Here is a 15132-nt window from a genome sequence, read left to right on the forward strand (position 1 = left end):
CCCTTGCTCTATGTAGGAAACATATTGAATAACATTCTGTTATTCTGATCTGTCATTTCATTTGTCAATGTCCAGTGCAGTACCTAAACGTTGTCACTAGATGTCAACACATTCTGAGCCACAGCTGAAGTAGCTAATTACCTGAATACAATGCAAATTTATACAGTTGTATTTAAATCAATTGCATTCAACAACAAATTAGACTATATTATCTGGTATATACAATCGATTTATTCCATAGATTTTTTGGTTATATCTAGATACATGTGTGTGAGTCTGTATGTGAGTACTTTTTATGTGTGTGGCAGATAGAGAACTATGGGTAAAATATATAAATCTGGAAAAAATATAAATGAAAAATAATAATGAACAAAAATAATAATGCAACAGAAAATAATGTGAAACACTGGCAAACAGACAGTGGAAGTTGCTAGAAAAAATCTGAAAGTAATATGCTTATAGGAATGAGAGAGGGAATCGGAGTGGAGGAGGAGGTGTAATAAAGGGAGGGAGAGAATTAACTTGAGAGGGAGGGTGAAGCAAAGCAGCGAGAGGAGTGCAAGGTAGAGGGAGAATATCAGATAGAAAGAAATCAAGAGGGAGAGAGAAGCACAGGATTACAGCTCTGCAATTTCAGCTGTGCTTATAGACAGATTTCTCCTCCTACTCCACAACACATAAAGGGGTGCATATAGAGAGAGAGAGAGGCAAGAGACAAAGAAAAGAAGAAAAGGCACACTGAGAGGTGCTGGCAGATATAGGAAAAATAGAAAAAGATTAACAAAAGAATGTAAGACAGTGTGCAGGAGAAGATAGATAAAGGAGGGTCCAGAAAAGAAAGGGCCACATAAGGGTACAAATAATCAAAGAATTGGAGGAAGGAAAGCTATATGCAAACAGTACACACAAAATACCACTAATAGAAATGCCAGTACCAAACAATGAGACACACAGGGATCACAGTGGGAAGCCTTTTCTGCTTTAGACTGAGGTAGCTCATGGGAAGCAGTCCTGTAGGCCGCATGATTTGTATACTTCTTTAGGCATAAGGGCTTTTGATGGGCTGTATCAGCAGTGCTCCAGCCGTCTTCCTTTTTGGTAGGCTGTCCTCTAACACTGTTATTTCTGCACTCTCGCAGTATTTCATCTATAATGCGAAACACCCTCGGCTGTCTCATTAGCAGCTTCTCTGCTACAAATACTTTGTAAGAATAATATGGGAACTGTCTCAGAGTAGCCTCTTAGCAATATATGGGCAATCACACAACAAGCATATCACTGTGCCAGCAGTCTCCTTAAATGAGACTTCTTTTTTTTTTAACATTTTTTGCTACACTTTTTCATCACAATCTTTGCACCCCTGAAACTGTGAAGTCTTTTTAGCAGCCTCTTTTAGGAATCTGTCTAGAAGCTCTGCTATTGCTCTCTTTTGACACATTCAAGGACCAGCCTCTGTCATCTGTTTTAAGGAGTTGCCTCTCTGAGTGGGTTTACCGGTGGCCTTTTGAAAAGCAGCCTCTCAGGAAGGTCTCTCTCAGCAGTCTCTTTTGCAGCCATGGCGTTCACCTTTGCAGCGTTCTGCTACATGCTGACACTCGTCCTCTGTGCATCTCTTATTTTCTTCATCATCTGGCACGTGAGTCTCACAACCTCAGTCTAACAACTGTACCAAAAAGGGTAGTAAGGGAGGGGGCATTGTAAGTAATAAAATCATTGTAAATGTAAATACTGTTCTAATGGAACACATTATACTGACAATATGCTCAGTATATTATATGCCAACTTAGGGACAGTTAGTTGGGATATATTAAAACACCAAGGCAGAGGTTACTGCTGGGTAAATAATGTACTGGGTAAAGCAAGACAGATGGATATTTGTTGATCTAAAGCAACAAGGCAGGAAATGTGGGGGCCTGTGGCACAAAGAAAACGCCTTTAACATGTTATAAAGTGGGTGTAATAACCTAGTTATTATAGCACAGATACCAAAGTTTAAAAGACCAGAGGGATGAACAGCAAGAAACAAATACAATTTACAAACAGCTTTGGCTTCACTGTTTCTGACAATACCTATTGTTATTTGTTTCATTGCTGAAAATGTCAGTGCCAAATGAATTCTAATAACAAAAATCCTGTATATGTAACATCATATCTATCTACCTATACACATACACCCTTAGGCAGGACTCAGGTGCACCTCTCTTCACATCAGTGGCTGGGTCTCAGCTGTTTTTGTGCTCTAAACATTCATTACACTGTCCAGCACACAATGTTCAAATGCATATGACTGTGGAATGTTTTTGCTCTTCCAGAATGTAATTTATGCCACAATGTGCATGTAACAGACATGTTCTATGATGATACATGTGGCTATGTTACTACATGTGACTGTATCTCTGTGCATTTATATCTTAGAAATACAAGATGGTGATCATTTATTAAGAATGATGTTGCTAATGTCATAGATTGCATCTGTACCTTTGATAGTTTGAAAGCAGTGATGCCCATGGCATCCTTCCCTTTATGCATCCCACATAATTGGTATTTAACAGAGGATAACTGTGGCCATATTATACCTTCTAGACTAACTGCAATGGCTTTTTGTTTGCAACAAAACAAATACTTCATTTAATTCCCCATATACATATAGATATTGTAAATATAACTAAATAGGTAATAATTTAGCAACAGTGTAGCAAAGTTTGTTTAGTATATAAAATAGGGCTGTCAAACAAATGCTCCTGGATATGTTGGACTCTTTAACTCCCAGCAAGCCTCTAAAGCTTCCAGCTTCTCAGGAATGCTAGGAATTGTATTTTTCTATAGCTGGAGGGCCACAGTGACGCCTGCTATATGAAAAGTATTTTATATTCTGCAGTACATTGTGGAGGCGAGCACAATTGCAGAAACCTTATCAGCTGTCAATCAAAACATTGCTTTCATACATTAGACCAATTAAACCTTACTGCTGATTGGTTGCTATGGGTTACAGCACTTATTGTACCTGTGCTGGAAAACGAATCCTACTGTGCAGTGACTAATCTAGATTTGCAAGAATGCAACAATGTATTCTGTTATAGAAGATCATTGTGTAGCTTGTAATGTTTGGATATTGCCATGGTATATGCTTGGGTTTATTGTCATTACAGGTACCTGGAATTCCTAGTTGTGTCAAGCATTAGAAAACCCAGTGTTTAATATGTTGCTTTCTACCTTATACCTTACATGCTCTATTTATAAGACAGTATTCAAGGTCTGAACATTTTTTGAGGTATTATTCTTTGTAGATTTCTGTGTTCTAAAAGCATATTAGAGTCACTACATACTTCTTGTCATGTTGCATCTGTTTGCGTACATGAGTTTTTCTGTATGTTAGTATGTGTGTGTGTCACACTGAACCCCATGTAATTCACATTGTACAAGGGAGTGAGTCACACTGCACCCTGCCTGTGTGCCTCATTGCAGCTTGCACATCACAGATCGAAAATATGAATAGCAGTGTGTGTATATATCATTATCTATCTATTAGGAGTATCATTACAAAAAAATGTGACTACATTTGTCATACAGCTTCCCCTCCCCATTTCCACCTTTGTATGTCCCATTCTTTGTGTTTCTGCATCTCTCTGTTGCTGTGGAGACTGATCTGGTAGCTATGGAAACTGCATATGTTTATAAAGTGGTACCCAGAAAAAGCTACACCCTTTCCAAACCACACCTTCTAAATTAGACAATCCCATCACACCCACACGTATTTCCTTTTCTTCTATATTTCAGTAATACTGCCCTTATTGTCTTAATAAGAATGATCTTAAACATAATCATTTACTTATAGAGTGCCAGCAAATTCCACTGCGTTTTGCTAATAGTACTATAACTAACATGGATCTTAAATTAACAAGGGTTACAGGATTACAAGAACCTCCATTCAGGAGCTTTAATTCTTTGGTTTTTTTTTTTTTTGTCTGTTGCTTAATTTTATTTTTTTGCCCTTCATGTTACTATTGCTTCCTTCCTTTTATAATTTTTTCCCATTTCTTCATACTTCTTAACTTCTGTGTTGTTCTCTCTCTATGAGGTCAATGTATAATAACTGTCTCTCCTCTGGGTATTTCTGCACAATTAGTTCAGTGTCATCTTGCAATGTTAGCGTGTCTGCCAGCAGCGGGAGCCTCTACAAGAACTGTCGATCTGAAGATCTTATGCTTTATCTGGCCAACAAGCTGCTTGCCTGTATGTTTCAAGTTAGATACACGCATTTAGAAATAGCCACAGAATAAAGGTGCAGGTTCATGTCTTGGGATCTGAGCGCAAAACATATTGTAGAAGCTGAAACTGTACACTCTTTACAATTGCAATATTTATTTTAAAGCCTGAAAGTGCTAAAATGCATGCATTTCACTGTATTTTGAACAATGAAATAAATATTAAACTGTTTAACAACCATAAACATAATTAAATGGAATAACAGTAAAAGTTTAAAAAAATGACAGGACAGATATAAAGTAATTATGTGGTTTAAAATACATGCATACAAACCACTTCTTTATTACAAGAATCAGCGAGGCAGTAAATAGAGAGAATGTGGAGGTCTCAGCTGCAACTTGGCCAGGGACCTAAGGGGTCAAAAAGAATTAGATCAGATATAGATTAATTGGAAACTGAAGCCCAAAGGAGACACACATGTTTACATAAAGAGGTTGACTGTTAATAATAGAGGGCGTTTAATTAAGAAAGGGATAATGTTTGGGGACAGTTTGCATGGCTAGAAGAGGATGTTCTGCCATTGTTTAGCAGTTACTGCAATTTATCTTAAGCACTGATAATGAAAAAATAATTTAAAACGAGCATCTGGACAAATGGCTGAAATTTAGTACAAAGACCCCAGACATATGTATTGTCAAATTGCCTTAATCCAACAGATGAGCCCATCGCCTTAGTGATCACATTACTTTGTAAAGTGTGAATTCATTCAGTCCTGGGTCAGTCTGATTTAGATTATTAGTTGCCACCAGTTTTCGCTGACCACAGCTGTAGGTGCAGAGCCCCCTGTTGCAGATACATGAGTATCAATCATTTCTGTTAGAACTTGATTGAATTGTATGAAATATTTGTGCTTGTATAGCTAGCATTACATTAGAGGGGCAGTATACCACGAAGGGGTGCTGCTGCTATAAGGCAAGTTGAAAAAAAACTCAGGTGGCAGTGCCACCCAAGTGACCAGGGGCGGCAAAAATCTGCTCCTGCTAATTTTTAGAGCCAAATTTTTGGCGCAGAGAGCACAATTATGCTGCACTAGTAATGCAACACCCCCTTGAGCAGGGCTGAAGTTCCAACTGGGGGCAGCATCGGATAGTCGACCTCATGATGGCTAGGGGAACAAAATCTCCCCTGTATACCCTGTTCTACATAAAAAATATTGCTTGTGCTAAACATTCTTTTTGCCTACTGTTTTAATCACAAACAATCTATGGTTATTGAACTAAACAGGACAAACATGAATAAAATGTTTGATTCTTTCAATTAAAATTTCTTGATACTAGCAGTTTTATATTGCTAATATCATACATTTAGGACAGGAGTGCTCCTGCTATTAGGCCTAATCAGCAAGAATATCAAAGCTGAAGTTACTGATGCAGTAGACATCAAGTTTTTAGCCTTACTGGGTACTAAGTTATAATGGGTCCAGCTTATCCTCCCTGTGAGAGACAACAAGAGCGGCTACAGGTATAGCTACGAGAGTGTTTAACCCTAATTTCATCCCAACTTCTTCCTGCCAATTTCCTGACCCCCACCCCGATAATTTGTGAATCACTTTTCTACATGCAATTAGCATGTAACAATTCCACCATAATATGACAAGAGAAGATTGGTTCTAGAAATGTATGTGCCACAACTCTGATATCTATTACAGAAAAAGGGGAATAGGGAAAGAAGAAGTTCTCTTATCCAATAAATTTTCTCCAAAACTAGTGTTTTCTTGGGGGTATAAAATATGAAATCTAAGATAAAGAAGAAAAAGATAACCCCTTAATTTATTAGGGGGTTATCTTTTTCTTCTTTATCTTAGACAACTCTGATATTTACTATATAGAGATAAAAATGTTTTTATAACTGGAAAGCTGTTGTGGTCTTGAAAGGCTGGGCATACTTTTAAATATGAGAATACTGGGAGCTGTTGTTTGCTTTATTCAATTTTAGAAAACAGCTCACAATTATATACAGTGTGGGATAAAGACATATCCGGCAAGGGAAAAAATATGTTGTGCCTCTAAACCCTGCCCCATTGTCAATGATGTATTGGAAAACTTTTTACAAAAGCTGGTAGGACTATGCTTTTCTGCAAATACAGCTCATGGTGACTAATTAGGCATTCTAATAAGGCGGCAGGAGCAGAGCTGGGCAGATTAAAAAAGGGAAGCGGGGGGGCTGGTTGGAGAGAACACAACACAGAGGAATATATTTAATAGACCCTTAACTCATCCTGTTTCCTTTCCACCTCTTGCCTCAAATATCCTGGAATGTATTGTATTCTCCCTTATCACTAACTTTCTACACGCCCATAATCTGTTAATCCCAATCCAGCCTGAGACTGCATTGTGCAGCCTTACAAATGATCTTCAGGTTACCAAACACAAATGTCACTTCTCCAGTCTTATCTTTCTTTACCAGCTGCATTTCATATGGTTGACCACTCCCTCCTAATGCAGATTTGGTATTTGCTTGGTCCATAATCAGGATGCATCCTGGCTCTTTCTTATCTTTCTGACTGATCAGTCACTATCTCTTATGCTCACAAATCCTCATCTCCTGTTCCACTTAATGTAGGGGTGCCACATGGTCTGTTGTTATTCTCTCTACACAGTCTGTCTTTGGGAGATCTAATATATTTATTGACCCCTTCAATTAGCTAAACAGCTAAAAATGAGAATTAAATCTTATAACTGCTTCCTAGCAATCTCCAACTGAATGAACCAACGCCACCTTAAACAAAACCTAACAAAAACTGAACTTGTCAAATTTCAATCAAAGCCTGGTCATAGTCCCTTTTTTACTATCTCTATGGATGGCATGTTGATTAACCCTGTCAGCTGGGCATGTGGTCTTGGGGTAATCTTTAACTCCTTTATCTCTTCCTCTGATGATATTAACACCGCTGCCAAAACCTGGTAACTTTTTCTTAAGCAATATCTGTCCCTTTCTGTCAAAAGCAACAGCTAAGACAACGCTCATGCATGCTCTTATCCTTTACTGCTCAGAGTGCTGTAACCTGCTATTAACTGGACTTCCTAACTCCCATCTCTCCTCCCTACAGTCTGTATTAAATACTGCTGCCAGAATTCTCCTCCTCATTCTCTGCTGCTGAAGTCCTTATTATACTATAAAGCAAAGAACTCATAAACTCCTCACTATATCTCTTCTCTCGTGTCTCCGTGTTCCTGGCCGTCTCCTCCGCTCCTCTCAGAGTAACCACTTGTTTCCCACCCGCCCCACTACTACCATCCTGCTCCTTTCATTTGGAATGTTATCCCTTTATAAAGGTAGATTTATCAAAATGTGAGTTTAGAGCTTAATACATAAAACTCACATATGTTCCATTTATTCCTATTTATTTTTTAGAAGTGTATTTTATAAATGGTGAACTCTAGCTTTCACCCATTAATAAATACTCTTCTAAAAATTCCATAGGATTTTTTTATGTATTAAGTTCTAAACTCACAGTTGATAAATCTGCCCCTAAGAGTTACACCTTCACTTAGATTGTAAGTTCCATAAGCAAGGAACTTATTTCCTTTGTCTCTTTGACACTTAGCTTGTAATATTTGGTGAAATCTTTAGTTGGCCATGCATGGGTTTCCAACTTGGCCCCTACGAACTAAATTAACAAGGTCGTCTCCTGACAGGTTTGCAGGTTTGCATATAGCCAATTTGGCTACCCTCTAATATATGTTTAGCTAAGGGATAGTTCACCTTTAATTTAACTTAATATGTTATAAAATGCCATATTACTAGCAAGTTTGCAGGTCCTCATAATTTTATTTTTTTTTTATAGTTTTTGAATTATTTGTCTTCCTCTTTTACAGCTTTCCAGGTTTCAAATAGGGGTCACTGACTCCAGCAGCTAAAAAAACTATTGCCCTGTGATCTTACAATCTTATTATTGTTACTTTTTACAAATGATCTTCGTATTCAGGCCCCTTTCTATTTATTTTCCCATCTCTCATTTAAACCAATGCCTGGTTGCTAAGGTAAACAAGACCCTAGCAACCAGACAGCTGCTGAAGGTAAACAAGACCATAGCAAACAGACAGCCGCTGAAATACCAAACTGTAGAGCTGCTGAACAAAAGGCTAAATAACTGAAAAACCACAAAAAATAAAACATGAAAACCAATGGCAAACTGTCTCATCATCTTATTGCATCTGACTTCTATCTGCATGTTTTATTCATTCTAAATGAACAGGGCCAGAACTAGAAGTAGGCAGAAGGGCACAACAGTAGGGGGACGCTGGACATTTTGCTTGCCTTCCCCTAGTTTCAGACCATCTGAAGTCTGGATTGTACAATTGATTTGGTGCGCGTGCATGATGAGTTGTCTGAGTAATGGGCAGGGGTGCTTGCCTTGGGTATCCCCAACCGTAGGCCTGGCACTGAACTATACGTTTAACATATATAAACTAATCGGACTTCAAAGATAAACTAGCGACTGATTTATTATCTTTTACATATACATTTTCATTGTTAAACTCTTTGATTATCATCCTCTTTAAGGTTTATAATAAACCAGTTATTTTTGTACAAACTTATATGAATAAATGAACAGGTAAGGCATCTATTATCTGGAATGCTTGGGACCAGGGAAAAGGTGTTTATGTAAAAGTAGTATTTTCACCAAAATTGAAAATTGCAAATGCACAAAAAGAACATTCATATCTTCACCAGTTAATTTTCTCCAGTTTAAAATGGTAAATATTCGTTAATTAACCAAGAACACAAGTATGAATTTTGGCAAACTGGAAATTCTCCAGGTTTAGGGCAGTGGCACACAGGGAGATTAGTTGCCTCGCGACAAATCTTCCTTGCCATGGGCGACTAACCTCCCTGCAATGCCATCCCACCAGCAAGAATGTAAATCGGCAGTGGGATAGCATACAGGTCATTACGATTTCCCGAAGTCGACTCTCAAGGAAACTTCGGGCGACTTTGAGAAATTGTAGCAACGCGTATGCCATTCCACCAGCAATTTACATTCTTGCCGGTGGGATGGCATTGTGGAGAGATTAATCGGCTGCAGCAGCAAAGTTTTGTCGTGGGGCAACTAATCTCCCCATGTGCCACTGCTCTTAGGCTGGCAAACTACCATTATAATGATAGAGCAGCCACTTTTGCATCTTATTATCCCCTCCATGCTAATATCCCACATGCAGTATATCTACAATTGTATGGGGAAAATACACTGGTAAAAATACCCCACATTACCCATGAAACATATTACATTGGGTATTTATTATATATAAGCACATACGCCTGAGAAAATCACACTTTAATAATTATGCTCCCTAGTGTGATATAGCCCAAACAACTTTTTCTACAGCTTTTTATTTTAGTAAGCAGACTTATCTTATTGAATAGGCAGTGAAATGATTAAATTCAGGGAGGAATGTCCAATGCAGTCAACCACAGCAATATAAAGGCTGATCATGCATTACATAGCAAAAATCAGAGATGTCGACAGCAAGTGTAGTCCCATCGCTCAGTACCAGTCAAGTACTGAATGCAATTAAAATCTTAGCATGGCCACAATTTGTATAGCAATGTGTTTTACATATATTTGACTGAAATGCGGGTATGGAACCTGTTATCTATAATGGCTTGGAACCTGGGCTTTTACGGATAAGTGTTTTTTCTGTAACTTAAATCTTCATGCTTTAAGTCTACTAAAAATTATTTACACATTAAGAAAACCCAGTAGGATTTTTTTTGCCTCCAAAAGGACCTTAGTTAGGATCATTTAAAGAGAAAAAGAAAATATGTTTTTAGAATTTTTTGCCTAAAATATGGGAGTCTACGGAGATGACTTTCCCATAATTCTGAATTTTTGGCTAACAGGTTTCTAGTTCACAGAACCCATACCCCTACTGAAATGCATTGATGGTTACTAGAAAAAATATGAAACACAGGGATGAGCTTAATTTATATTTGACCTACTAACCTAATATTAGAATAATAGTTAGCCAAAAAATCCTCATATAAATAAATGTCTCCCGAGAAAGTGAAACCACTACCTGCTAAAATGCTACTAACCGAATATTAGAATAATAGTTAACCAAAAAATCCTTTATAAAAATAAATGTCTCCCGAGAAAGTGAAACTACTACCTGCTAAAATGCTACTAACCGAATATTAGAATAATAGTTAGCCAAAAAATCCTCATATAAATAAATGTCTCCCGAGAAAGTGAAACCACTACCTGCTAAAATGCTACTAACCGAATATTAGAATAATAGTTAACCAAAAAATCCTTTATAAAAATAAATGTCTCCCGAGAAAGTGAAACCACTACCTGCTAAAATGCTACTAACCGAATATTAGAATAATAGTTAACCAAAAAATCCTTTATAAAAATAAATGTCTCCCGAGAAAGTGAAACCACTACCTGCTAAAATGCTACTAACCGAATATTAGAATAATAGTTAACCAAAAAATCCTTTATAAAAATAAATGTCTCACAAAAAAGGGAAATCACTACCTGCTAAAATGCTTATACAAATAACTTGAAAAACGATATCTTTATCACCACAAAACTGACAATTGCTAGGACTTAGCAACTTCTTTTAGTATATAGTCAAAAGCTAAGTTAAACTGGTTCTTTATCACAGAGAAACAAACTAGTTTTGTAAGGTACATTTTGTGAGATCTGAGAGCCTTGGATAACATATATGTTTCCAGACATAATATATACCCTACCCTCTTTTCAATGTAGGTTGGAGAGTTTGGCAAGAACTGTTTTGTGAGCTGTCTAGAATCACATTTTCTCTCATAGTTTGCTAATTTTTACCTACTTCCTCTATTTAACAATAGTAACTATACATAACTGATGTGGGTTTACAAATACACAATTTACTTTCTCGTCACCTTCTTTAACATGGAGGAGCCCCTAATGCTTCTGTTAATATCTCTCGTTTGTTATATATATATATATTGACTGTTACCACCACTTTCAGAGGTGGTTATGGTAGCTCCAATAGACAAACTTGCACCTAATTTGGAACAGAAGGCAGAAGCAGTGCAGAAAGAGTGCAACTACATAGAAGTGCAATGACCGCCTTTTGACATAAGGACCCTTAATGAATGGGATTTTTCAACCAGCTGACTGCACTTGTAAATGAGCCCTAGAGTCCCAGTTGATGTTAGGCTAGTAAGGTATTTGTAAAGACTTAAACCATCGAGTATTACAAAAAATAACAAGACACAGCATTTAGGATTGGTCAGTGCAACATAAAAGTTAAACCCTGGTTTGAGTAAGGTTACAGATCTATACTTTTTATGCAAATTGATAAAAACACCCACCAGGCAGATCAGTACTTCCTGTCAGTGCCTTTGTGGGCAATTTTTTCTTTATTTGACTCAGTGGCACTTTCTGGCTGTTCAGTAAAAAATAGAAACTAAGAAAGTTGGTACAGTGGCATTATGGAGTAGACAAAACACCTCTGTAGTTTAGAGCAATTCCACAAACCATTGTTTGGAAAAGATTATTCAAGCAAAAGATGATCCCTTGCGGAATAATATCTGCAACTGTTATTTCCCTTTACCCTAAGCTTGAATATACAGTAGATTATAATCAGCAAAGTAACTAAATTAGCAGATTCAGTGATGATAAATTGTATGCTTATGCATTTGGGACCTAAAAGTAGAATCCTTCATGTTGCGTGTGATGAACCATTACTGGCGTAAACTAGCATCAACTTTTTATTATGAGGCATTATCTTAATGTTCAAAAAGTTTTTTCCCATTGAGAGCTGGTTCAGTTGCCCTCTGGGAGTCAGGAAGGATTTTTTTCCCTCCTGTGGCAGGTTGGGGGCAGCTTCTAATCATCAGGAGGTTGGGTAAGATTTACTTAGGTGAAAAGTTCGACTCGATGGATGTTTGTATTGTTTCAACCTCAATTACTATATAGCTTTGTAACTACGATTCTTAGTAATATGTTCTATAGATACAGAGAAACTGTATTCATGTCTACTGTCATATTTGTTATGCATCAGCCAAAGGATAAACACTTATGCATCTTTAAATGATGACAATTGTTACTAAACAAAGCTTTACCAATTCTAAGACACCATTCAAATTAACACCATTATGTAAAATTGGTTTTATTGAGCATGACTACGTTTTTATGCTTTACTTTATCTTCTTGCCTGACATAGATTGTAAAATTTATATGTGGATGAAAGACCACAGATCATAAATTTTAGAATCTGGCAGCAAAACTCTGCACTGGCTCTTAAAGGCAGCCCAGCATTTTTGCTCTGTTCCCCCACCCAAGGCAATAAGCAGATTGGTAGGAAAGAAAGGCACCATTGCGGCCCTCTAATGGATCGAGTAACCCTTTAGCATCTGCCCACACATAGGTAAGTCTCACACATACAAAAACATATTTTATTGCCCATTGTGACTAGCATGAGAGCTTATTTAACGGTGTAATTAGTTTTTTACTTTTATTTTGTTTTAGTTTTATTGAGTACGTTTTCATGTTTCACTTTTTCTTGTTGCCTGACACAGATAGTAAAATTTATGATATGTGGATAAAAGGCTTTGCATACTACAGATCATTAATTTTAGAATCTGCTGCAAAACTCTGCACTGGCTCTAATAGGGAGCTAGGCATTTTCACTCAGTTCCCCCCACCCAAGGCAACAAGCTGATTGGGGGAAAGAGTGGCAAGTTGGCGGCCCTCTGTTGGGTCAGTATCCCTCTAGCCTCTCCTGCCCACACCTAGGTAAGTCTCACATATACAAAAACATACTTTATTGTACAGTGTGACTAGCATGAGTGCTTATCAAACTGTGTAATTAGTTTTTTGACTTTTATTTTGTAGTATTATTGGATTGTTACCATTTTCTTTTTTTTCATCTTGTTATTTCATTTTCACATTGCTGTTGACTGCTTTGGTTTGCCTATAAAACAATCAGCAACATTAGCAGAACTTGGATTCTGACCACTAATCGTTTTGCAGTGTTTTTTTATTATTTTGTTTGATTTTATTGAATTCTTAGCTGTATTTTACATTGTTCTAAATCACTTGTAAACATTTTGTGTTCACTACTTACATTTTGTGGTCTCTACATGCCACATACTTAATCCTATTCACGTTGGGTATCAAACTGTTTCAAAGTCCCCTGGCATACAAATTTATAATGTTTTATTGTAACCCTTAGGACAAGTAAGAGATTTGCTGTTAAAATGCAAGCTTTGAAGCAATTTTCAGACATCTACTAAAAACCACTATCTTTAGCAAAGCTTTCTGTTTGATAGTTTGGAGCAGAAATACTTATTTTCCAATTTCGAATGTCAGAATGTGGGCATTTCACAAATATATCATTTTCTGGGGCCAGCTTACTTTTAGGGGCTTTTACAATATATAAAGCACAGGTGGTGCTTATTTTGCATTATCCAATTTGAATGCACAATTTTCAATAAGGTGTCTCTACATTCCAGATACATTGGAAATCCTATGCATTCAGGCATCAAACTGTTCTAAAGTCCTCTGGCATATAATTTTAGAATGTATTATCTTAGTAATGAGGACATGTGGGATGCTATAAATGCAACCTTTAAAGCAACTGTCAAAATTGTAATTAAAAACACTAAGGGGCACATTTACTAACCCACGAACGGGCCGAATGCGTCCGATTGCGTTTTTTTCATAATGATCGGTAATTTTGCGATTTTTTTCGGCGTCTTTACGATTTTTGCGTAAAAACGCAAGTTTTTCGTAGCCATTACGAAAGTTGCGCAAAGTCGCGATTTTTTCGTAGCGTTAAAACTTGCGCGAAACGTCGCGCCTTTTAAATTTTAACGCTACGAAAAAGGCGCGACTTTGCGCGCAAGTGTTAACGCTACGAAAAAATCGCGACTTTGCGCAACTTTCGTAATGGCTACGAAAAACTTGCGTTTTTACGCAAAAATCGTAAAGACGCCGAAAAACTCGCGTTTCTACGCAAAAATCGTAAAGACGCCGGAAAAATCGCAAAATGTTCGTTTCCAATCGGAATTTTTCCAATTCGGATTCGAAATCGTGTCTTAGTAAATCAGCCCCTAAATTTAGCAAAGCATTTTTGGTAGTTTAAAGTAGGAAAGACATATATACCAATTTTGGTTTTGTCAGAATGTGTACTTTTCTGGGATCAAGTTATTTCCTTGCATAAAAAGTAGGTAGTGTAGTGTTGCAATAGTTGAAGTGTCAGCCTAGAAATATCTACATTTGCTACTTACTTTTGAAATCGTAGCCATACTGGTCATCAAATGATTAGAAGACCACAAGGACTTACATGTAATAAATCCAATAAATGGGGTGCCAGGCCCCTACTTCTATCTTCACCCCTTATTTTGACCCTTACAAACAATCCCCCCATAGTAAAGTGTTCTGTAACGATATAAAGAGAATATGTATAATTTGTATGCTTTGCGTTGCCAACACACTGTTTCCAATCTTTGTCTTTCCACTTTGTTATTTTCTTTCATGTATAAAAAGTTAAATAAAGAAAGATTTCAAAATGATTAGAAGACCACTGGCTTTCATATTAGTTATATTTTTTCTTTTCATCTAAGGGCAGGGGTGTGATAAGATGATGTAAATTGCAAAGTGAGGTTTAGCAAATCTTTGCAGTTTGGCAAATAGTGGCCTTTTTGCAAGTCAGGAGCTGCCTTGAAGAATTTGAGAATTTAAGAGTGGATCGACAGTCCTATCAGTGTTGAAAACCAAGTGCAATAGTGTTGCTAGTAAAAGGCCTGAATATGAAACCAATAGAGAGCAACACTTGAAGGTAGACAGGGTTTGTATTGTTTGGATATTGTGCTTCTTTATTTAATGGAGAAACTGACTTTGGAATGGCCCTCATGGATGAAAAATCG

At 37.1% G+C, this 15132-nt stretch overlaps 1 protein-coding gene across 2 annotated transcripts in view; it reads left to right on the forward strand.

Annotated features, from left to right (window-relative positions):
* The first annotated feature begins 573 nt into the window (after positions 1-573).
* The window catches only part of cnih2 (cornichon family AMPA receptor auxiliary protein 2), a 36908-nt gene continuing 22349 nt past the window's right edge, over positions 574-15132 (forward strand). The window contains exon 1 of one of the 2 annotated variants that reach the window (XM_012961290.3): positions 574-1636. In XM_012961290.3, coding sequence (XP_012816744.1) covers positions 1556-1636 — 81 coding nt within the window. In that variant the 5' untranslated portion in view covers positions 574-1555. The remainder of the gene's footprint in view (positions 1637-15132) is intronic. The other variant, NM_001078751.1, reaches the window with a different exon arrangement.

The sequence above is a fragment of the Xenopus tropicalis genome, chromosome 4 (assembly GCF_000004195.4).
Source record: "Xenopus tropicalis strain Nigerian chromosome 4, UCB_Xtro_10.0, whole genome shotgun sequence".
Lineage (NCBI taxonomy): Eukaryota > Metazoa > Chordata > Amphibia > Anura > Pipidae > Xenopus > Xenopus tropicalis.